A 25,326-nucleotide genomic window follows, 5' to 3' on the forward strand; every position below is an offset into this window, starting at 1 on the left:
TGATAACACCATGTGATATCTGTCTTTGAGTAGTGTTGGTTCTGAAGAGAACCGGTGGTTAAAGAGAAGGTACACGTTTGGTAATTACTCAAAACAAATATTAAATTAAAACGGACTATGTAACGACCCTTGGAGAGCTGTTGATAGTATTAAACATTGTGGGAAACGGCTCCCTCTGAAGTAATGTAGTTTTTGAGAAAGATTTATCTTTCATCATTTTCTCGCAACTTCGATGACCAATTGAGCCCAAATTTTCACAGGTTTGTTATTTTATGCTTATGATGGGATACATTAAGTGAGAACAAAGGTCTTTGACAATTACCAAACGTGTACAGTGCCTTTGATCAGTATGCACACAGATTCAATGGAGATTTGAACCCTCAACCCCTCTGCCAGTGTGTAGAGTAAAAATATCTTAAAAACATTTCATATGAGGCTGCTTAATAATTTTACAAGTCGGATCATATCAATCATGTCACTTCTGTGTAATTTTTTACAAAATAAATATTTAAAGGCCGTCCAATTCATGCCAAGTGATTCATAATACGTTCACTTAGTTTCAGGTTTGTTTTTTACTCAGTCTGTACTTTTGTGGTTTCTCGTAGCTTGTCCATGAGGAACAACCTCTGCTACCCCACAAAACACTCCGTCCACACTTTATATATTTATATCTGTAACAAAAGCCTGAATTTTCTTTATTAAAAGTATATTTTTTAGAGCCGGGTATTTAACTTATACAAAAATAATATCTTTCAACTATTTAGTCTGCATGGAGTTAGGGAGTCAACCCTTAATACTGACAATCATTTAAGTTCGTCCCATCTTTAAGGTACTTTATTTCTGAATCATAATAACAGTAATTATAATACTTGTAAAGTGCTTGGCCCAATTTGATAAAGCCTGTATGCACAAAAACTTGCTAAGCGCAACAAACCTTTACCTAGCACAACAAATTTTGCTTAGCAAAACAAACTTTGCTAAGCAAAAATAGGTTACCAGCCAGAATACCATACGATGGCTATTGCTGCGACTGGTACCAAGTAATTACTTGTTTAGCCAATAAATTTGCTAACAGAACTTTCTGCTTAACAGCTTTATGAAGTTGAGTCCTGGTATCTAGTACAGCTAATCATGTAGCCCTTTTGGAGACCACTTCTGGTACCCAGTAATTGCTTGCTTAGTCACTAAAGTTGCCAAGCAGAATTTTCTGCTGACTTATGAACTTGGGCCCTGGTAAGCTATTCATGTAGCCCTTTTGGAAACCACTTCTAATACCCAATAATTACTTGCTTAGCCAAGAAATTTGCTAAGCAGACTTTTCTGCTTAACAACTTTATGAAATTGGGTCCACCTGGTATCTAGTAAAACTATTCATGTAGCCCTTTTGGAAACCAGTTCTTCGGGTTCAGTTTTGGCTTCACTTCCGTCATCTTCGTTTAAAGCGGAGTACCATAAGCGCACCTTTTTACAAACAGAGGCTTAGCCTTTACCATGGTTTCAAGAAGAATCTCACTTTGTATCAGTCCTCTTTATTTTTAACTTGGTCAACCAAACACCAAAGTTTTATTTCCAAGGTAGCAATTCACCATGGTGACTGTGGACGTTATTATTTGTAAAATCGGCAAAGAAGCAGCCATCGTTGGTTACGGCTACCTGCCCTTATTGTATTCATTTCTTTGTGATAACGTTATAGGTGTGACAACTCATTATTTTATTGGAAAGCATTCAATTTTCCAGACGGTTTTACTTTGTAGAATTTAATGATAATTATTTTTTTTAAAAGGAGAAAAGAGAAGAAAAAAAAGACTTATGTTTATATCATCGAGACATGATGTGGTTCAAATGAACACCAGGAATCAATTTCATGGCGCTGTTTATCTCGGAACTCTGCGCTTACTTACCATAGAATCACACGAGGGAGCCGTACGCACAAAAGTACATGTATTGGTCTAAGAAACGCCATGAAATTGGGTTCAGCTGTACAAACAATTTATCATGTCTCTGTTTTTTCAAAAACTTGAAATCAAATGTAGTTTCTTTTTATCATTCATATTTTCCTTCGCAGAAATCTTGATGATTCTCGCTGAAACAAAAAAACACTGTTCGGAACGAAATAAGACAGATTTCAGTGCTCTGTTTCACAAGCGTACAACTTCTTGAAACAACCAGAATTTTTGATGAGCATTTAACGGAATCAATGCAACAAACAAAACAACTTTTTTTGTCGTTGTACCAGACAATATTAAAATCTAACACGCAAATGACTTATTCAAACCAGGCTTTACTTTGGATGTCGCCCACTACCTTTCAATATCTGGCATTAACAGTCATACAAAGCGGTCCGGGTACCGCACAACTTTGAAACAGTACCACGACTTTCATCAATGATTTCACGAGTGGAAAAATACAGGCTGTGTTATGAGTTGTTTTTTATAAATATTACATGACATGTATTCTTATTACTTATTCATATTGTTGTCCAGAAATTGTCAAGTTGATGATGTCAATAAATTGACAAGATATTGTGAGAGATTGTGCGACTTTTTGGTTGATTTTGTTTCTCCCTGAATACACAACATCGAGGCTTTGTCCTTAAATGGCTCTGCTTACCGTCGAATTTCACGCTTACAATCACCATTCTCTGCTTACGTGCAAGTGCAAAATTTCTGCGCAGCTGTCGAAGCGAAGAATGCCTAGTAACTACGCACGCGCACAAGCCTATAGCTGTGAAATACGCTTGACGTAAAGGCAGAATTCCCTGCTTCCGTAAGTGCAGATTCTTTGCTTACTAGAATACAAATGATCCCAAGAAATAACAATACAAGATAAGTTTGAACTAGGTTATTAAAATTGTTTAATTGATTATATCATAATATTTCATTCACAATCAAGTTAAAGTATGCAAGGCACTATTAAGAAAATGAAACAGAAAAAAAAAAAAATGAATAAAAAAAGATGCACACTAGGTCAGTCAGTATTGAATACTAAGATATTTCAAAGATGTTTTCATCTAATGAATTGTTGCGGTACCTGCCGTCGATTTCACAAAACTCTCACTAACTTAGGATTAATCTATGGACCTCAGACGAGTCCCAAGCCTGCACTGTAGCATGCAGACCTTAAGATTAATCCTATGTTAAGGACGAGTAATGTTAGGACGAGTTACTGGTCCTAACTCGAGATAAGATGAGTCCTAACTCTTTGTGAAATCAACCCCTGCTTCTTGTTGATAGGATTGGAACTGCCCCTAGCTACCGGGCAAGCTCGGTGGTATAGTGGTATGACGTCGTGGGTTCGAGTCCCACCCAAGTAACATACTTTTAGGTACACAGTGCATAACACACATCAGTGTAGGATAAAACACAAGCAATACACTAAAAGATAAAGCTTCAAAAATTAACCTACAACTTAAATAAAGAATACACAAAATAGTTGAAATGATCGGTGATACCATAAATATTCCTTGGTTATATCTCAAAATAATCTTCCAACATAATCAAAATGCAACTACATGTAAGAACCAAACAACTTCATTTGAAAATTAGAAGTAAGCATTTACAAAATACAACTTTTTATACGAGTCGCATTTTGTTTGAATTTGAAACCTGGGTTTGGAAGAAGGGAAGTTTTAATATTGGTATTGCAAATTTTAAATTCCATTTGGGTCGCGGTTATTTTGGTAGGCAAAAATAAAGTACAGACATATGACCGTACTTGAGTTTTTCTTGACTGGTCGCTGATGCAGGTTTTTTTCAACGATCTACCATTTTTGTTGCACACTTGTGATGTTTGTTAAACAATGAATACAAAGTATTAAATTATACAAACGATAAACTTTATTAATCTTTACGAACAACATTACGTAAACAGCACCTTTGTGATAATATATTGACAAGTATTACAGTTATGATATTGTCATGATCTGACACTACATTTTATTTAAATGTCAATTCCATGTACTTTTATTATCCCTAGTAATTGAAAAGAGTATTTTAATTTGGTATTGTTGAAGCACAGAAATTTGTGCAACAAGAGTGTTTTTCTTTCATTACTCTCTTGCAACTTCGATGACCAATTGAGTAAAGATTTTCACAGAATTGTTATATTTTATGCATATGTTGGGATACACAGAATGATAAGACTGGTCTTCGACAATTACCAAAGGTGTCCAGTGCTTTTAAGAACAGGAATGCGTAAGCAGCATTCTTGTCTCCGATTTCACAAAGAGCTATCCCTTGTTTCCCATCTTCAAGGACCAATCAGAATCAATAATTTTTATAAAAATACAAAAACTAACGGTTTGTGTATTATCGTTACAAAAAAATAAAATGGGCACACGCACTAAGTAAACAGTGGTTCGCATAGCTAATAGTTTTTAAACTAAACATTATAAACAATTTGTGCATAAAAACAGAGCCGATAAAAAGACCAAAAAGGGGCAAGCTAGTCATTAAACTGGTTCCCTGTTCTTATAGTATAAGGACAGGTATTGGTTTTACAGAACCAGTGATATCATTGGGTACAGCATACATATGATGATGTATGTAAATTGTACATACATCTTGACTGCGAAATGAAATCAACGGTGTATATTTGAACCACATAACTGTCAATATATTAACGTTGGTTCGAGGCCACTCTCGGGCTTAATAGACAGATCCATTAAGCTTCGCCCCATTGCGTATTGACCAATCACAACGCAACGAAGGTCCGACACTAAGGTCCGGCATGTGTGTGCGTATGCTTGGCGCGCGCGGCAGAGTTGTGCAGAAAGGCATTGGAAAGCCCCATGTGTTCTTGCTCACACGTGTGTCGTAGGCGGAGCCTACTGGATCGGTCTATTCACAAGCCTCGTGAGGCTATAGCTAGTCAGTGGCCACCACTTGATGGCGCTGCCTCAATATAACATAGACTTATTGCAAATTATGTGGAATGAGGTGTGGAATAAGGTGCATGCTGGTCTAGCTAGCAGTCAAGTTTGATTAGAAATGCCAGCCAGAAGCCGTACACTAAGCTGTCGTGTAGACTGGGATCACACCTGAAGCTTATCAATGCCGGTGAATTAATCCAGAGGTCGTTGGTTCAAGTCCCGTTCCAGTAAATTTTGTTTTGTTGAAAGCAACCCATTTCAAATTTACGCAGTCAGCTTCCCTTTTGGTTTATTACTTGATATTCAAGAATAATTTTAAATGACTAGAGTGCTCCTCTGAACTACAAAGCAAGTTCACAATTCATTATTATTCATAAAACTTTGGTTTTTCTCAATTTGTTTTAAAAAAAAAAACTGACTAAAAGTACTGCTAAACACACCACCAGTATTGCATTACCAAATAATCCTCAATCCCACATTATTATTTGTTTTCAATTAAATAAAGCATTATCTATTTTCAATCTATTTCAACAACCAAAGTTCATCTTCTAAAAAGTCATATATGTGTACTGCTATATGCAGTCTTCATTCATAGAAGTTAGGTTTTACTGTGCACATCCTAAAAGCAATTCGCATCGCAATTTGCCGATAGCGCCAAAGTTAACGGTATTTCACAGAGTTGGGAAGTATATATGTTTTAATCTTAGTCTGAAAGCTAACTTTTTTTCAAAGTTCAAACAAGATTCTTAATGTCATTGACCACCATCTTTGATGAAACGTGCACGAGTAAAAGGCTACTATTGGCTGAGAGCTGTGCGCAGCCCGTACACGCGTGCATTTTGTCCACTGTTAATTATCAAACATGGCAGTAGATGACGGTATGCGCAATCCATCTATTGTTCCAATTAGAAGATAAGTGCGGCAGTCATAATCTGAAAGTCTTAATCAAAATCCTTTCTTGTTTCAGGACAATTGTTGGATTCAAGCCTGATATTTCATAGAGGCAATGAAGGCGACTGCCTCATGCCCCCTGCTGGTCGTTGCCTTGGTGCCCTTGAAATGTTCCAGTAGAAATTTACAATTTCTTCATAGAGTGCCCTTTACCAGGGAGAAAATGCCTTGGTGCCCTTGCCCTTTCAAAAACAAGGCGTACAAGCCTGTGGATTATTTATCTTAATTTAATGACAATGTTACACCATATTTATTTCAGAACGCACACTCATCTAGGAATCTTTTCTGCACGCCTTTTCTGCTCTCTACACTCACTAAGTGACAGTCCGCTACTAAGCATAAATATTCACTTCAACAAAATAAGGCAAGCCATGAGAAATCTTTGGAATGAAACAAAACGTCTGTTGTTTCGCCAACATTTTCATTTTGGCAGGAAAAATAAATAGTACTGATAAGTTTTCCCCCCAAGCACAATAAAAAAACCGCTGCTAAATCTGAGAGAATCCTACCATAAATTGAATCTATTTCTCAAGAGCGAACACAATTCTTGTCGCAGGCTGCCAGCTCAACACTCATGCTTACCAGTTGTACATAAATCCTGCTTTGTTAGCGGAAGAATTGACTTGTAAACAGGTCCTCTCTGAGTTGTTGCTAGATTCCTCTGCGATGAATCTTTATCTTGAGTGTGGTGTATTTCTCCTTTGTGAGGAGTTTGATAGCGTGACTGTGAGTGGACATGGTCAAGTCTAGGCCATTCACCTGTCAAACAGGAAAGATCCACAAAATAAGAAAACTCGTTGCGTGCAAAATGAAAACCACTCTAACCCCAAAATACATCTTCTCTCTGTAATTGTTGCAGTTATGGCTGCTAAAATATAGGATTTAAAATGCCTCTAGCTACCGGCAATCTCAGTTGTCTGTACTTGGTAAGACACTGCTCTAGAATTGCAAACGGCATGAGTTTGAATCTCACCCGAGTGGATTTATGTTTTATATTATCATAAACTTACCTCCAGTATTTTGTCTCCAATAGCTAATCCTGAGAGTTCAGCAGGACTGCCTGGTTTCACGACACTTACAAAAATACCCTGCAAAATGGAAAAAACAAATGGAATGAGTAATCTACGCTTGGGGGCGTATCAGTCGTAATGTGCTTGTATCTGCACGCAAATCGTGCGCATCAGTTCAATACGTTAGCTTAGGTGCATGAGGACAGCCCTGCGCTTTCTTGAGAAGAGGGTTTGAATTTCATGGTTGAGTGGTTAAGGGCATCAACTGGTGGTTAAGTCATCAGAGTGTTGGTTCAAATCCGGGTCGTGACCCACCTGTGTCCTTGAGCGAGATGCTTCCACCCAGATATATAAATGGGTACCTGCGAGGGTAGAGGTTTATAATGTGTTGCGTGTATGAAAAGGCCACTAGCGCCATACAGCAGCTCTGTACTCCCCAGGGAGGTGAGCAAGATCAAAGGAATGTTATTGGCCTAAGGACCAGGGCACTAATGTAAAGTGCATCGAGACGTTGTTGTGAAATGCGCTTTGTAGTTATTATTAATATTTTTCTTACCGCATCTCCTGGTACGAAAGGGTTCTTGGATTTATCCTGATCGATTCCTCCGGCTATACTTAGCCCAAGACCAGCTCCGGGAATCTTCTTTAATGTTATGTCAATCTGAAAATGTCAAGAGACAAAAATATTATTAGTACTTAAAAATCTTGTAATTCAAAACCTGATGACATCATCATGATGTCACTGTCCAAGTTTCCTCCTAGAACTACGAGGTTCGTTCTGCTATCGTCTCTAGACAGTAGCAGAATGAACTCCATAGTTCTAGGAGTATGTTCAAAATCAAGTGCCGTCCTCATGGTCCAAATGCCAAGGTTCAAGGTTCAATTTGAGTTACTCACACTATACTATTAGTGAGCCAATATTATTGGCGTAATTCTATATTTATAGAAAACAAATTCAAGTAAAAAAGTATGAAAGATTTAACTAAAAGTGAAAGAATGTTCAAGTAATTTTGTCACTTGATCCCCCCCTCCCCCCGAGTCTCAATTGAAACACTATATACAAAATATAGACTAAAAAGGTACAAAAAACATCCCCATTCCAAGTTTTTCTTTTGATTTATTCCCAAAGACTAATTTAAATTTCAACTTGACTCACCAAATAAATCTAAATCACATTGGCAATGTCAGTTGTCACAACAATAATAATATATTAATAAAGGGGGTGTTGTGGTTAAACAAGTAAATAATGAAGTCAATAATAACCTTGAGTGGTTTGTCATGTTTGTTTACATTTGAATGACAAGTTGTAACATACAGTTTGGTTTGTTGTTGATACAAAACCAAAATATTAAACTTTCTGAATACTCGTTCATCAGAAAATTAAAAGATAAATAATAAACAGCGCCCTCTACAGTTGATTGATTTAATCTTGGGCGCATCAAAAAAGTTCTGGGCGGTAGAAACGAACAGCAAATCTTCATCTTTAGACACTCATTTGGGGTAGAAAAACAAAAAATTTGCTACAGCCATAGACCTGGAATGGTTTTATCGGGTGATCATCTTTAAAATTCTGACAATATCTTTCAAACGTCATAAAAACAACACTTACACACGGTATTCCACCACCGCCCATGGACGCCATGTTGGTAATTGTGTGGCTGTTGAATTTCCAGAGAGGAAAAAAGTAAAACCATAAACATTTTGCACATACGAGAAAAACTCACATATGGAATTATAACGAGTCATCTTTTAGGAGTGGAATTTTATCGGTAGGAAACAAAACACAATAATAAATTATTATAAGGAATGGAATTCTTTGAGTTTGTTGCTACATTACAAAGTCTGTTAGTGTTGGTAAAAAAACTGCAAAAAGAAAGCAATGTTTAGTCTGGTTTTCACGTGAATTTATTCAACCTCAAATAACATCGTATGCAGGTTAGGTACAACACCAATTTTGTCGCCATATGGCACATCAGCTGGTCCCATGTGTTTCTTACCTTAAATGCCACGTAGAAATATGTTACCAGTTAAAATACACGAAAGCAAAATAAAAAGCAAATTTACTGAAGAAAGTTACCGGAAGAAGTCACGGCACAAGTCACAAAATCATCACAGCTGCCTTCTGGTTTTTGCTGTATTTTGCCCTCTATCTGAACAGATGTTACCATTGAAGCACAATGACGATGTGTGTCGGTCGGAATTCTCTATTAAAGGGAAGATTTCAAGTTGGTGGAGGTAAAAAAAATTGTTTTCATTTTTTTTATCAATCATGATTTTTATTTTTAGCATGTTTAGTATTTAAATTAATCAAAACAAATGATATTCCTGTTTTTGTAAAAGTAAGTGAAAAAGTGGTTGCACTTGCAGGATGCGGACAGTTCTCAGAATAATAATTAGATACTTATTTATGTGATTGAACAATTTTGACAGGATCTGGCTGTTCCCAGTTTTTCAATCTAGCTGAAATGCTTTTTAATTTTTAGCTTCAACTCAAATTCAAGATGGAACTCTGGTTAGAGTTAGACTGCAGGACTTGCAAAGTCAAGGTTGTGTTATTGGTTTGAATCCATTCAGGCTAACCACCGATTCCTTTCAGGATGACTACACAATAAATCATTGTTGTCTCGGGGGGGGGGGTTGAGCTGTGGTGTTGACCCTAGATAGTGTGGTTGTAAAAATAAAAATGGCTTAACATTTAACAAGATTATAAAGTATATAAGTATAAGTATAATTAGCAAATGTAGCTTAGCCAAATTTTAAGTTTCATTTTAACTCTGACTTTAGTGTAACAAATATACACTTTCGGATGAAGACAAAGTTTTTTTTATCAATGGTTGACTTTGAATTAGGGACATCATTATCTGGCAAAAACAATAATCTTTTAATACTTAGATGTGTTATGACAATAAGCAGGAATTGTTGTTTAGATGAAAAATTAAGAGTCACTTACCCCCCCCCAAAAAAAAAATCTAAGAAAGGGCAGGGCTTTTAAACAACTTTTCTAAAATGAATTCTATAATGAATTCTGAAATGAATTATAGTCTATAAAAACAGCTATTTAAAATTTAAATCTAAGTCAGCCTAAAAATGCTCAGTCGTGTTAAAAGTTAACACGTAAATATTAGCCTGTTTTTATAGGATAAGTATCATTGATGCTTATTTCGTAACTTTCTCATTGTATCTCCAGGGCTATCTTCTCTGACGCCACATCCAGAAATCTCTTCATGTTTCTTGTCTTGAATCTGTCCTTCGCTTTTGTGGAGTTATCATACGGAGTATGGACCAACAGGTGGGTACAGATGTTTGAAGCTTTGCATGGTGTGGATTTTAAAAAGAAAACTAACAATCGGGCCTGTATGATTTGTGTTTTAAAGTGCAAGGGCACCAAAACAGTTTTCTTTGGTAAAGGGGACCCTATGAAGAAATTGTAAATTTCAAGGGCACCAAGGCAATGACCAGGGGGCATCCGTGAAGTATCAGGCCTGAACACGAGTAAATCATGAATAAACTTTCGGGTACAATCTGTGTATGAAATTCTTTTTGAGAGGAGTGTTGGCTCTAAGAAAAGCTACTTTGGTTTTAAAGTTTCAAACAGCATACGTACTCTAGTCCTGAAGACGAGCAGACTACATGTATACTATTTGAAATGTCAAGACTGATCCAGTTCTTTTGGGTGAAGTGCTGGTGTGGTCTCATCATCTCTAACAGTTTACATTTGTACCCTTCTCCTGAATATGACAGGCCTGTAAGCACCAAGGCATTTTCTCCTTGGTAAAGTGTACCCTATGAGGAAATTGTAACTTCCTACTGGGAGCATTTCAAGGGCACCAAGACAATAACCAGCGGGCTGGGGGACAATTGCCTTTTGTTGCCTCCGTGAAGTATCAGGCTTGAGACGAGTATAGTGTTCCAAACAATGAGACAACAACATGGCCCAATTTCATAGTGCTGCTTAAGCAGAAAAATTCCTTAATAGTTTTGTGCTGAGCAGAAATGAGCAGGATACCAGTCACAAATGGTCTGTGCGACTTAGTTTGGCTGGTAACCCTATTCTGGTAAGCATTGTGCTTAGCATCTGTTGTGCTTTTATTATATAGCTGCCCATGAAATTGGGCCCAGGTCTTCGTAGAGGTCCAACACTTCTCCCAAATGAGTTTTATGCAAGTTTTTTTTTGCAAGTTTACTGCTTAGTTTTTCTTATTTGGGAACAGAATGTCGAACTGGCCAACTTGGGCACCCAAGTCCTTCTGAATGTTTTACCTTTGGCAATTGGAAGGCTAGGATTTGGGACTGTTACTAGTGTTAGTTATGTATTTGACTCTACCCTACATGTATGCTACACTTATTAATAATGTGTGCGCTCAAACAGAACAGATGTTTGATGGTCTGTCAGCCATCAATAATTGGAAGAAAAAAAAATCAAAGTAGAAATTATCTACAATTCCTTCTGATTGAATTGATGATGTGGAGACGAAAAGGTCTTGTCACTTGAGATGATTAAAAAGGCAATCTGTGATAGAAAATTTGATTGCATTTCAGTTTTCTAACTATTTTCTAGGGTATGGTCATAGCCAGTGTTGTAGCAAGACCAACTTTAGTGGTGGGATCCAAATCTAAATTAGTCCACCAAGGAAGAGCAGTTAAAGGCAGTTGACACTGTTGGTAATTGTCAAAGACTAGCCTTCACAATTGGTGTATCTCAACATATGCATAAAATAAAACACCTTTGAAAATTTGAGCTCAATCGGTCATCAAAGTTGTGAGATAATAATGAAAGAAGAAAACACCCTTGTCAGACGAAGTTGTGTGCATTTAGATGGTTGATTTCGAGACCTCAAGTTCTAAACTTGAGGTCTCGAAATCAAATTCGTGGAAAATTACTTCTTTCTCCAAAACTATGGCACTTCAGAGGGAGCTGTTTCTCACAATGTTTTATACCACCAACCTCTCGCCATTACTTGTCACCAAGAAAGGTTTTATGCTAATAATTATTTTGAGTAATTACCAATAGTGTCCACTGCCTTTAAAGAAAATTATTCATGCTGAAGTGCAATCTGGGGCACAGTGTATTTTGCTCAGAGTGCTGTGCGAAATTTGATAGTTCTTGGCAGGCTCTCCCGGCACCGCACACCAGGCACCACCCACCCTGGCTTCAACACTGTTCATAGCTGGAAGATTGTCATTTGTGCTGCCGAATATTACCTTATCGCATACATTGCAGTCGGTTGCCTCTAAGTTGCTTGAACAAAATTGCTGTTTTTGACATGGCCTTAAGTAGGGTTGTAGCTAGACCAACTTTAGTGGTGGGCTTTTATCAAATGTTTTCAAATCAAAGTCCACCAAGGGCGAGCGGATTAACAAAATTATCAATGTTTTTGGTGCCATCATTGCTGAATTGCAAGCTTAAGGCATTATGCCAGGTTTCCAAAATGTTTATGCCATGGGGCCACGCAATAAAGTTGTAGGGCATTCTGACTGTGGTTTATCTCTGGGACACTAATGAACGTGATGCTCCTTATCATTAGCTGTGTCTCAGATCATCTGTAGAATAAGCCTTCATGCTCGGATCAATGCACAGTGAACAATAGTTAGATTTATTCTACAGGAAATCTGTTCTGGGCAGCACAGGGTAATTTGCTCAGAGTAATGGAGAAAAATTGTGAGTTCTGGGCAGGCCCGCATATCACCGCCCACCAAAATCGAAGTGAGCAGTTCAAAAATTTTGAAAAATAAAAACATGATTAACTGTGGGCCACCCAAAATAACATGCTTTGCTATTTATTTTTCAGCCTTGGTCTGATTTCGGACTCCTTCCACATGTTCTTCGATTGCACAGCACTACTAGCCGGTCTCACTGCTACCGTCATATCAAAGTGGAGGGCAACACCACAGTTTTCATATGGGTAAAAAAAACACTTTCTTTCTCTTTGTAGTGGCCTAGTACAGGGCTGCGTTTCACTTGCGCAAATGTTGGGCTCGTTTGCAACAATTTTGAGTGGAACGAGATGTGCACCGCCACCGTTGGCAAACATTGGAAGTATTAGGCGAATGTACTTCTGAGGTGTTGGTGGGTGGCATTGTACAGGGTTTAATTATGAAATAAGGCCCAGGGCCCAATTTTATAGAGCTGCTTAAGCACAAAATTTTGCTTAAGCAAAAAAATCCTTGCCTAGTAAAATGAATTTACCGGCCAAAACTCCACTCAATTGTTATGCTAAGTAAACATCAGCTAAGTACCAGTCACAAGCAATGTATATGGCATGAAATTTTGGCCAGTAACATGTGTAAAATAAGCAAGCTATTTTCGTGCTTAAGCAAATTTTTTGCTTAAGCAGCTCTTTGAAATTGGCCCCTGATGACGAGCCTCATTTATCAGTTTCGACACAGCTTACAAGCTTGCAAGGCCCATGTCAATCGGACAGCTGTTTTTCACATTATGCAAATGTATGATGCAACAATAGAGCTCCATCAAGATCATGCACACATGCTGCCAAAATTGTCTTTGTTTGTTTAAATGCATTAGTGCTCATTATTTTTCCTCTTACAGTGTGTACACATATTAAGCTCAAACATTGGGTAGCCAAGGTTTATCGTGAGTTATGGTGTCGCATGGGTTAGTGCTTCCCATGAATTTTGCTAGTTACATTTAAAACACATGCGTACAGACACTACTAGTTTGCAAATGCCATAGTGTTGCACACTAGGCAGAATCACAAATGCGTATGCGTCAGGCGACCATCAGCTCCATACCAAAATTCCCTTTTTTTTTTCGCTTTGCCAACCAGTACTAGTGCAATTTCACATTTCATGAACAAATTTCCAAAACATCTAGGGCCTACAACTTCTAAGGGAGTAATTTCTCCAATGAGCTTATACTACCAACAGCTGTGCAGTGCTTCTCACTAATTAAGTACTAGTTTTGGTTTTTACCCATACACCGATGTGTGTAAGCACTGTACACTCAGTACTTTCCTGAGTCCTGTGAACAAATATCACAGGCATGTTACTCGGGTGGGATTCGAACCCACGACCCTTGCAATTCTAGAGCAGTGTCTTACCAACTAGACTACCGAGGTTGCCCGGTAGCTAGAGGCAGTTAGAATCCTATGTTTTGGCAGCGGGTACCGCAACGATTAAGATGTTAAATTTACATCGGGGATAAAGAATATTAATTTTGGTTTGACCCAAGCACCGATGTGTGTTGGCACTGTATACTCAGTACTTTCCCGAGTCCTGTGAAAAATATCACAAGCATATTACTCGGGTGGGATACAAACCCACTAACCGTATGGATTTCATAACCAGACGGTTTCAAACGCTTTACATGGACCAATTAGACTGACCCGAGGCAGCGCGTCCCTTTCAGATTTTCCAATGGAAGTGCCGTTGCAAAATGAAAATGGACTTGCCCTTTTCAAGATGAAATTTCCAGGCCTCTGACTGTGACCGTACCTTTTTCAAACAAAACTGATTTGTGCAGATTTGGATCATTATTGATGAGATTTTGTTTTTTATCGACAGCTATGTGAGGGCGGAGATCCTGGCAGGTTTCATCAACGCTTTATTTTTACTCTTCATCGCATTCTTTATATTCTCCGAGGCAGTTGAGGTGAGAAGTTTTTATTTATATTAATTTATATTTATTACTAATGTTTTACCCACCGACATGTATGCATAAACAGTTAACACTAAAGTTTATCGCTTTATCTTATTATGCCAAATACATTATTAAATCATATTTACTTTTATAATGAACAAATGAAATCAGTGTACTATAATTTAGCTTATTATAAATACACAGATGTGCGTAAAGAACTGTTTACTCAATACTTTCCCAAGTTCTGTAAAAAGAAAAAAGATTAAAACTGTCTCTAGCTACCGGGCTATTTCAGGGGTCAAGTTGGTAAGATAATATATCCCTGCTCTAGATTGAAAAAGGTCGTGGGTTCAAATCCCACCCAAGTGATTTGCCTTTGGATTTTTTGGCAAAACTTGAGAAAGTGTACCAAGTATACCATGATTTTATATTATGTTTTTTATTACCAATGTTTTTAAAGTATTCTACACTGTATATGTTTTTAAGTAATATTTGTCATTGCTGATATTTTCTTTAACTCGCCATTTATTACTTCATGTATTTCAAATCATTTTATCGATTTTAAAGACTCAATTCTTATTCTGCTGTTTAGTCTGTTTTTTTTTCTTGTTGCTATATTGAGAGATCATTTTACCTACACATACAATGAATTGTACATTCCGTGCCCATTGTGCTTTTTCACTTTTTTCCCAGACGTTTTTCCGTTGTTTTGTACATATCTTCCTGTTGCTGTTGCTTTTTGTCCTGACAGGTTTTTATTTTTTCATTTAAAAAAAAATGTTCTTGTAATGAACTTATATAAGTTTTTAAGCAATTTCTTTTGTATTCAATTGTATTTAATCCAAACGTTTTTGTATTAAGGTTGCAGCTAGAACTGTTATTCTTTATCTTTATGTACAAATTTATTTCTTCTGATTTCTTTTGACAGAGAGCCTTGGAGCCTCCTGAAGTGAGACACGAACGATTGTTTGTCGTTTCCGTTCTGGGATTATTTGTTAATTTAGTCGGTATATTTGCCTTCCAACATGGTCATGGACATTCCCATGGAGGTAAGTTAGACATTGCAAATTTACTCGCAATACAAATCACTATGTTGATTTGACAGACATTGGACACTATTGGTAATTGTCAAAGACCAGTCTTCTCACTTGCTATATCTCAACATATGCAGTAAATAACAAACCTGTGAAAATTTGAGCTCAATTGGTCGTTGAAGTTGCGAGATAATCATAAAAGAAATAATACCCTTGTCACACGAAGTTGTATGCGTTTACATGGATGATTTCAAATTCTAAATCTGAGATCTCAAAATCAAATTCGTGGGAAAAAATTACTTCTTTCTCAAAAACTATGGCACTTCAGAGACCGCCATTTCTCACAATGTTTATACTATCAACCTCTCCCCATTACTCGTCACCAAGAAAGGTTTTATGCCAATAATTACTTTGAGTAATTACCGATAGTGTCCACTGCGTTTAACAACTCATCTTGTAGACATTGTTTTGGGGTTTCTGGAACCGCTCATATTATTTGAGTTAAAACTTTTCTAAAAAACTACGTTACTTCAGAGGGAGCCGTTTCTCAAAATGGTTTATACTATTAACAGCTCCCCATTGCTCTTTACAGCGTAAATTTGTATGCTGACATTTGTTTTTTTTAGTAACTATTGTGCACCACAAAACTGAATTGTTCTTGGAGCTCCTCTTTTAAAGGAACATGTTGCCTTGGATCGGACGGAGTAAGTTTGTAGCCATTTGTTATAAAATGCTTATGATTAGAAAGATATTTTAAAAGTAGAATACAATGATCCACACAAGTATGACTCGAGATTGCACGGTTTTCCTTTTACCTCGTCGAATAACACGGTCGGCCATTTATGGGAGTCAAGTTTTTGACTCCCATAAAATAAATGGCCGTCCGTGTTAGTTCGCAAAGTAAAAGGAAAACCATGCAATTTTGAGGCAAATTTTTGTGGATTATTGTAGTCTGCTTTTAAAACATCTTTCTAACCATTTATGCATTTTATAACAAACGGTTACAAACGCTTTTCAAAGACCAACTCGACTGATCCAAGGCAACGTGTTCCTTTAAGTTCCTGAATTTGACATCATTTGGATTGTTGTAATTTGTGATTTATTTGTTGGTCATCTTCTGGACTTCATAGCTTCGGCTTACGTTTTAATTTTGTACTTTGTTAATGTTTGTATATAGTGCCATGAGCACTTTGATGGATGTGAGGCTCTTATAAGTTTTTATTCTTCTTCTTATAATTATTTTCTAATTGTATTTCCCTTCAGGTCATGACCATGGTTCATCTAATGGTAGTGCTGGACATGGTCATAGTCATGGGCACGGCCATTCGCACGGTCTCGGTAAGTGTGACAGAGTTCTTATATCTTATATCTTAGTTCTTAAATGCCGCGCTGCATAAAATGCGCACTTCCCTGAAGATTGTTCTGATGATGACGTCAGGTGAATTGGGTCAATAGACCAGGCAATGTGCGTGTTTGAAAAATTGGGGTCTGTTGATGTGTGTGATGTTGTGGCGTATCGTGGCTAGTGGTTAAGATCACCCGACTTGAGCTCCGGTGTTTTTGATCAGCAGAGTGTGGGTTCGAGTACCAGTAGTGACACGTGTGTCCTGTAGCAAGACACTTAACAATGATTGCTTCGTCCTTCGGATGGGGGATAAAGCCATTGGTCCCTTGTGTTGTGTAATGCACGTAAAAGAACCCAGTGCACTTCTGGTGTACCTCGTTTGATTGGCAGGATTTCATTGTGCCACATCACCCTGTAAACCATTACATGGTGCTACGTAAAATGAGAAGGTCTCATACTTCAAATGTAGCCCCACATACCTTGCAAGAAAATACTGAATGTTGAAGCGCCTTAAGTGTCACTGAATGACGGATATGCGCTACATAAGAAGCCACTGTAGTTTCAACTGGTTGGTCGTCTTGAAAATGTTACTAAGAGTTGGGTGGTGTAATGCTGTATTTTGATTGTTTTCCTTACAGGTTTAGAGTACAAGGATGATGATGAACATCAGCACACACCACAAGGTTCTCAAACAGAAATCATGCATGGTAGGTTTTTATTGACGACGCCTTGGTCAAATCTTATAGAGAATGTTTTTTTTCTAGACACCAGGAGTGTCTTTCTGACATTATGACACTTACCAAATGCCTCTAACTATTATTTCAACAACCTTCTTAGATTGTTTCAGAATCTAACTTTTGAATCATTGATGTTCTGTTTCTCTAGGCGTGTTTCTACACATTCTAGCAGACACACTTGGCAGTGTAGGAGTCATTGTCTCTGCAGTATTAATGCATTTCTTTGGATGGTTGATTGTTGACCCAATCTGCTCTATGTTCATTGCTCTACTAATTATGCTCAGGTAAGCCTTGTTAATACACTTTTTTATTTTCTATTTAATGAGAAGTTCGCACAAAACACGGAGGCCATGGCCTCTGTTGCTCTGTTGCCCTGGTCTCTGTTGCCCTGGTCTTGTCCTCTTGTCTGTATCCTTTAAAAGGTTTCAACAGGCCAGCTTAGCTTGGGCATGGGTTCTTGCGTAAGCACTGTGTTCCTAGGTTTGAGGTCCTGCACCAAATTGAACATTTTCAAACTTACTGATCAAGCACTTACTGGAGCCTTAGCTAGAGACTTTAAGATTTCTCAGTGAAGTCCACTTTGAAAAATGCAAACTTGTCATGCCTTCTCAAAGATGAAATTCCAAGCCTGGCACCTGGCTGCCAGTAATAAAGAGAAATAGAAATAGACAGTGTCATAACTAGCATTTTTTTTTTTTTGGGGGGATGGGACGCCTCCCCCAGAATTCATTATAATAATGCAATTAAATTTATTATCCAGATCACCAATAACAGAAAGGTTTTAATGTTTGTTATATTCAAAAGGTCCGACTTGTATCATCCCAAGAGTGATGCTGTTTTAATTTCTGTTTTGATTTCAGTGTCTTGCCATTATTACGTGATTCCGTTTTTATTCTGATGATGAGAACGCCATATTCTCTTGAGAAGGCGTTACCGGGTTGTTACAGCAGGGTAAGTGATTATTCCAGGAAGTTCATTCTGCGGCAAGCGTACATGTCAGGCCGTGTTCGAAATGGAGATTTTGGCTACAACTACGGCTAGATCACGTACTTCTTTCTATTTTTCAACACTGGCAGCTGTGCTGATCTAGCCGTAGCTCAAACCGAAGTTGCCATTTCAGACACAGCCTTATAAAGGCACTGGACACTAGTGGTAATAATTACTCAAAATAATTGTTTGCATAAAAACTTACCTGGTAACGAGCAATGGAGAGCTGTTGATAGTATAAAACTGAAATTACTTCATTCTAAAAAAACTACATTACTTCAGAGGGAGCCGTTTCTCACAATGTTTTATACTATCAACCTATTCCCATTACTCGTTACCAAGTAAGTTTTTGTGCTAACAATTATTTTGATTGATAACCAGTAGTGTCCAGTGCCTTTAAATGACCTCAGGCCTAAAGCCTTTTATAAGGCATCTAAAAGCATTCAAATTTGTGCAACAAGGGTGTTTTTTCTTTCATTATTCTTGCAACTTCGGTTACAAATTTTAACAGATTTTTTATTTTATAATTGTACATGTTGGGATACACCATGTGAGAATACTGGTCTTTAACAATTACCAAACGTGTCCAGTGCCTTTAAAAGTGGTCCGCTGATCATATGGCAGTTTATAACTTGTATTTCTGTGTATTTTCTGTGCATACATTATTGTTGGTATTTTGTACTCTTGTCATTTATAGACATTTTATTTATTTTGATGTAGCAAATCACATCGGAGGCACAGATGTTCCTTTGTATTGTTTGTTCTTTCTGTATTTTGTATTGTTCTTTTTATATGGTGAAGAAAAGAAATAATAGTAGTAAAACTGACTTGACAGGACCGGTCATAAATTGTATCCAAGTCATGAATGGAATGTTCATGTTTGTTTTTCACTTATTTATATAATTTTTTATAAATGGTCTGTTTTGAATCATGTTTATTTGTTTTACTATTATAAATTTTGGTTGTTGTTTTTGTTGCTTTTTCTTAAGTTCATTATGACTTTATATTATTGCTGTATTTTACCTGATATAATTTACTCTTCTAATTTTCAATAAATAGTGATATTAATGATTGTTGCTTGGTATTGTTAGGTATTGGGGTGTGTAAATTACCAGATACATGTATGCTTCTTTGCCTCAAGTATACTCGCCCATTTCACTTAAATTTTATATTATTCTTACTGATTTACTGTTAAGCGCTTTAAAGTTTGCATAGGGCGCTCTATAAATCCATTTTTAGGCCTATTACAATATTTCTTATATTTAATAGATGGAAATTTGCACTGGGGTTAACAATTAATTTTGATTTTAACCCATATACATGGATTTGTGTAGGCACTGTTTAATCAGTTCTTTCCCGAGATTTGTGGAAAAAAAATCACAGACATGTTTAAACTCGGGTGGAATTCAAACCCATGACCTTTGCAGTATCTCACCAACTAGACCACTGAGATTGCCCGGTAGCTATAGACCAATCCGACGCACACGGGGCACGCAATTGTTGAGCACCGCGCGCCATTTGCTGCGGTGTCTTCAGTGCAGAATTTATGCACAAAAGGATACCGCAGTTGTTAATTTTTCAATGGAGGGCGCTACCAATTTTGTTTTTTCGGATTGGTCTGTAGGTAGTTTTGAATCCTGTATTTTAGCATTGGGAACTGCATCGATTTAATCGGAAATTTACATTATTATTATTATTATTATAATTATTATGAATATGATAATTATTATTGTTATTGTCTTCAGGTCACAGCCCTGGAAGGTGTGTATAGTATTCATGAACCACACTTTTGGACTCTGTGCACTGATGTTTACGTCGGTACCCTGAAGTTGGAGGTGTCACCAAACGCAGATGTTAAATACATAACGAGTCAAACGCATAATATCTTTACCCAGGTAAGCCATTTGTTGCAGCCATTTTAAAAAGACTTTATGATAAAATATTCTCACCATTCTTAAATCCGTATGTAGAGATTGACTTTTGAAAGTAAAAGCAACAAGATTTAAAAAAAGTTGTATGTAGTCCTTCTTTCTATTTTATCAACCTAAGTTTTATTAGAGTTCTATATTTTAATGATTTGGCTGATCCAGAATTTTAGATCAAATTAGTCTTTAATTTGTTTAATGTTGTAATATTGTAAACAGTCACACTAGTATTGCCCTATGATGCTACAGCTTTCATGTATCTCTGGTTTCTTATATTTTTTGTGTTACCGTAACAGGGCTGTATGCTGCATTTTTGAAAGGGCAACGGCACCAAGGCATTTTTGTCTTGGTAAAGGGCACCCTATGATGAAATTGCAAATTTGTAGTGGAACATTTCAATGGCACCAAGGCAATTACCAGGGGACACGAAGGCAATCGCCTTTGATGACTCTGTGAAGTATCAGGCTTGCCGTAATCTTTTCAAACAAATACATTTAAGTTTATTTTATTTTGTTATTTGAATTACATAAATTCCACAGTCCGCTGTGGACTTGGAACCATAACTTATTGCCATGAAGAGGTTATTACATTGTCATCTCTCAAAATGTAGCTTATTGCTCACATCCCACACTTCGCAGAGCTTCAATTCTTACTCATTGTTTTTATTTGACTACAGGTTAGCGTCAGGCAGCTCTACGTACAGGTTGATCAAGCAGCTATATAAACATCCATCATCGTGTCATGCTCTGGCAGTGGCTTTAAGATGACAAGGTGCTGTCTTAAGATGTCATCTCATCCTTAAGAAGGTGGATCAGAATGAACTACTGTATGTTTAAGGGTTTTGGTACTTTTTGTACAAAACACAACACAACACCCACAGATTTCCATTAAACTTACATGGTTTATGATGGTAGAAAGCTTCCCTTATAATATTACCTGCTGTGGTGCTGTAGTTTTGAGAAATGAGTAAGACAAATTATAAAAATAATTGTCTTATTATGAGACGGTTTTTAAAACATGGCTCTGTGATCTCCACTTTTTTTTTTCTTCAAAATCTTGATGACTCATAAAGCTGAAACTTCTACAGGTAAATTATATAACATACATCTTCATTCACAGTGGGTAGGGACTTATATCATGTCAAAAAACTTGATCTACAAAAGGTATCAAAACCCTTTAAGATGCCAAAGTGCTGTCCTAAGATGCCCTCTCGTCCTTAAGAACGTGTTACGTAATGAACTACTGTGTGTTGAGGGCAAGTGGTAGAATGCGATACGCTTAGGAGGGTACTAGATTGACAAAGTCATTCCACAGTATACAGCTGTTGCACGCTGTGACAGGATCCATGGTGTTTTGTACACCCAAGGGGGGCAAGTGGCCCCCGAGGCGAACGCATTGATCCCCATCATAGCATGCAACAATTGTTTTGATATACCTTGGTAACATTATTATTCCCCTTCTCCAAGTTCTGTTGTCATCATCAAACATATTACGACTGAGTATGCATAGTTAAATGACCAGACCAACAGTTGTTCAAACAAGAAACAACTCTTCACTTCCCTCAAACCCGCGGCTGTTTCGGACAAAGTGCTGGAAATGTTAGAATTTCATGTGTTAATATCATGTTGTTGTCTTGTATATAAACGGTATGCACCATTATTTTCATGTCACAAAGTGCATGCATTATTTATAGACCCTGTCCTTCCAGAGAAAGTGTGACATGTAGCACAACTCATGTCTGATTTAGTAGAATAATTGTAAAACGTTACATGTAGCTTCAGCTTTAGTACCAATGGCAAAACCTGTCATCATAAGTTTGCTGGAACCACAACTAGGGGCTGCTTTGGGATTGGTTGCAAAAACTGCAATCATAGGTTTGCTTTTTATTTTATTTTAGTAAATCGCCAGACACACAAGGCCTGAAGGCCACTTCAAGGTGTGAGCTACAATTATTTTTTTCCAGAGGCCGCTGCCACCTACTCCTAGGGCTGAAACAGGGTTACCCCTTTTACAGTCCATACGAATGTAGGCTTGGGTATCGTCAGTCCGAAGTCTGGCTGGTAGAGCAGAAAGCACTACCTCCCCAATTTTACGTAGGAAGTGTCACGACCGGGATTCGAACCCACACTGCTGATCAAACACCAGAGCTTGAATCCGGTGCTCTTAACCGCTCGGCCATGACACGCCATGACTTGCTGAAACCAAAAGTAGCTACTGCTTTGGCAACAGTGGCAAAAACTGCTATCATAAGGGGCAACCTAGTTTCGAGTTTTGGGCAGAAAGTGTTTGGTCTGGGCGTGGATGTTACAAGTAAAGAATTATTTTCTGTTCCTATAAAAACGAAAACAAAAACAATATTATTTTTCATGCTTTCTCATCTGAAATGGTTCTGGGAGCTTATAAACCTCAATAAAGTAGCTTTTTAAAACAACAAAATGTTCTCTAACAAAGTTTACTTGGCAGAGAAACGACCACTATATTTATTTTTCCTTGAAATTTATATTTTACCTACATTTTAAAGTAACATTTTTCAACTCCCGATCCCAAACATGATTTAGTTTTAGTCGATTTAATTCATAACTCTCTTGTTACAATGTGGCTGTCATTTTTAAACGCATGAAGCTGGCAAACCCATGGTATTTGGGTTTGTTTGTTTGTTTGTCTGTTCTTAATTTGTTTTGTAAAGTTCATGGCGAAGTATATCTACTTATTATTGTACAGCCATAATGCAGCTTAGTCAAAAAAACATTTTCTGATGTTAAAAATTACTTCAAGTTGCATCGCCCAATATTTTGCCAAACAACTTTGAAAGTGGTTTATCAAATGTTTACATCAAAAAATTACATGAGTTGGGATTTGCCAGGATTTTTTGAATTTCGGGCTTTAAGAAGTTTGGCCCTGTTTGAAATTCAAAGATATAGTCTGTTAAAGGCAGTGGACACTATTGGTAATTACTCAGAATAATTAGTAGCATAAAACCATACTTGGTAACGAGTAATGGGGAGAGGTTGATAGTATAAAACATGAGAAACAGCTCCCTCTGAAGTGACGTAGTTTTCGAGAAAGAAGTAATTTTCCACGAATTTGATTTTGAGACCTCAAGTTTAGAATTTGAGGTCTCAAAATCAATCATATGAAAGCCCACAACTTCGTGTGACAATTTGTTGAGATACACCAAGTGAGAAGACTGGTCTTTGACAATTACCAATAGTGTCCACTGTCTTTAACCTGTAGCATGCAACATTATGTTCATTCAAGTTGCTTTGTTGCCACACCAGGAAACAATTGCATCTATTTTGTAAATTCCATACAATCCCATCTGACCATAAATTTGGCCAAAAATGGGGCGATGCATCATGGGCTGATTTCACAAAGAGCTAAGATTGATCTTAACTGCAAATCAATCGTAGTTGCTAAGTAAAGTGTGATGCCACAATAAAACATCACTCTGGTAATACTCATTATTTGTCTTGCGATGAATTTTATTGCTCTGTGAAATCGGCCTCTGTAACGATTATAAATGGATTGAAAGCCATTTCAAAAAGAAACAACAAAAGCTGAAATTAATCTTTAATTTTGAAATAACTAATAAATGCTTTGCTTAAAATTACACTGCCACATGAGAACTTATGGTTTCCAAGGTCAATTAAAGGGATACGTTGCCTAGGAATGTTGGATCAGGCAAGTTAAAAAAGCATTTGAAACTGTTTGTTCAGAAATGCATATGGTTAGAAAGATGTTTAAAAAGTAGAATATACATGTAATGATCCACACAAATATGCCTTGAAGATGCATGGTTTTTCCTAACTTTGTGATCTAACAGTCGACCATTTCGTTAATTTGACTCAACAAATTGGAGTGCCGTGTTAGTTTGACGACGTATAATGAAAACCATGCAATTTCGAGACATATTTTGTGTGGATCATTATATTCTACTTTTAAAACATCTTTCTAAACCAAATGCATTTTATAACTAACTGTTTAAACACTTTTCATCCTGTTCATAGACAAACTCGCCCGATCCAAGGCAATGTTTCCCTGTAAGGTATAAAATGTTTTTTGGTCTTAAAATTTGTATTTGTGCTTTTACCCATCCAAGCATCAATGTGTGAGAAGCGCTGTATTAATTCAGTTTGCCGAGTAAGAAATTAAATTAAAAAAAAAAAATTCATTCTTTTTTTCTCTCAATTGTTTTTGTAGTTGACCATGTTGACAACAAAAGGGAAATGTCAAATCATTGGTGACTTGCTGACACAAATGACATAACCATATTACAGCAGGATGTTGACCATCCGATCCCCAATATGGAAGTTGTTATTCAAAGCTTGGAATTATTCATGATTCACTGCTGAGGCAGGAAGTAGATTTGAATCTATAACCACCTTGCTGTATAAAGCGCTATTGTTGGTGTATTATTTTAAAGACACTGGACACCTTTGGTAATAGTCAAAGACCAGTATTCTTACGTGGTACATGTATATCCCATCATAATTAAACATAAAATAACAACTCTGTGAATTTTTGTACTCAATTGGTCATGGAAGTTGCAAGAGAATAATGAAAGAAAAAAACCGACATCACTTAAGAGGGAGCCGTTTCTCACAATGTTTTATACTATCAGCAGCCATTGCTTGATACCAAATACATGTAAGTTTGTGTGCTAGCAATTATTTTGAGTAATTACCAATAGTGTTATGTGCCTTGAAGGCACTGTCCACTATTGGTATTCACTCAAATAATTGTTTGCATAAAACCTTACTTGGTATTGAGCAACGAAGAGATGATAGTAAAACACAGTGTGAGAACTGGCTCCCTCTGAAGTAAAACAGTTTTTGAGAAAGAGGTAATTTCTCATTAAAATATATTTAAG

General features: G+C 37.1%; 2 protein-coding genes across 2 annotated transcripts; one reads left to right on the forward strand and one right to left on the reverse strand.

Annotated features, from left to right (window-relative positions):
- Positions 1–5,941: 5,941 nt before the first annotated feature.
- On the reverse strand, positions 5,942–9,023 carry LOC117297374 (tax1-binding protein 3-like). Its single transcript, XM_033780366.1, has 5 exons — positions 8,896–9,023; positions 8,441–8,489; positions 7,388–7,492; positions 6,832–6,909; positions 5,942–6,580 (listed from the first exon to the last, which is right to left on the reverse strand). Exons 1-5 carry the CDS (start codon positions 8,997–8,999, stop codon positions 6,473–6,475), a joined length of 444 nt encoding a protein of 147 aa, XP_033636257.1. The 5' UTR covers positions 9,000–9,023; the 3' UTR covers positions 5,942–6,472.
- Positions 8,985–21,368, forward strand: LOC117297373 (zinc transporter 7-like). Its single transcript, XM_033780365.1, has 11 exons — positions 8,985–9,066; positions 10,019–10,120; positions 12,621–12,734; positions 14,353–14,440; positions 15,357–15,477; positions 16,726–16,800; positions 17,446–17,514; positions 17,693–17,828; positions 18,405–18,495; positions 20,277–20,426; positions 21,133–21,368. Exons 1-11 carry the CDS (start codon positions 8,990–8,992, stop codon positions 21,178–21,180), a joined length of 1,071 nt encoding a protein of 356 aa, XP_033636256.1. The 5' UTR covers positions 8,985–8,989; the 3' UTR covers positions 21,181–21,368.
- The last annotated feature ends 3,958 nt before the right edge of the window (positions 21,369–25,326 follow it).

This window comes from Asterias rubens, chromosome 12 (assembly GCF_902459465.1).
Source record: "Asterias rubens chromosome 12, eAstRub1.3, whole genome shotgun sequence".
NCBI lineage: Eukaryota > Metazoa > Echinodermata > Asteroidea > Forcipulatida > Asteriidae > Asterias > Asterias rubens.

Coding starts and splice junctions, on each gene's coding strand:
- LOC117297374 (XM_033780366.1), bottom strand. CDS start 8,999: ATGGTAACATCTGTTCAGATAGAGGGCAAAATACAGCAAAAACCAGAA. Junction 6,910..7,387: donor CTTTCGTACCAGGAGATGCG/GTAAGAAAAATA, acceptor TCCATTTTGCAG/GGTATTTTTGTAAGTGTCGT. Junction 6,581..6,831: donor TTGGAGACAAAATACTGGAG/GTAAGTTTATGA, acceptor CCTGTTTGACAG/GTGAATGGCCTAGACTTGAC.
- LOC117297373 (XM_033780365.1), top strand. CDS start 8,990: ATGTTACCATTGAAGCACAATGACGATGTGTGTCGGTCGGAATTCTCT. Junction 14,441..15,356: donor TATTCTCCGAGGCAGTTGAG/GTGAGAAGTTTT, acceptor TTCTTTTGACAG/AGAGCCTTGGAGCCTCCTGA. Junction 17,829..18,404: donor GCTCTACTAATTATGCTCAG/GTAAGCCTTGTT, acceptor TTTTGATTTCAG/TGTCTTGCCATTATTACGTG.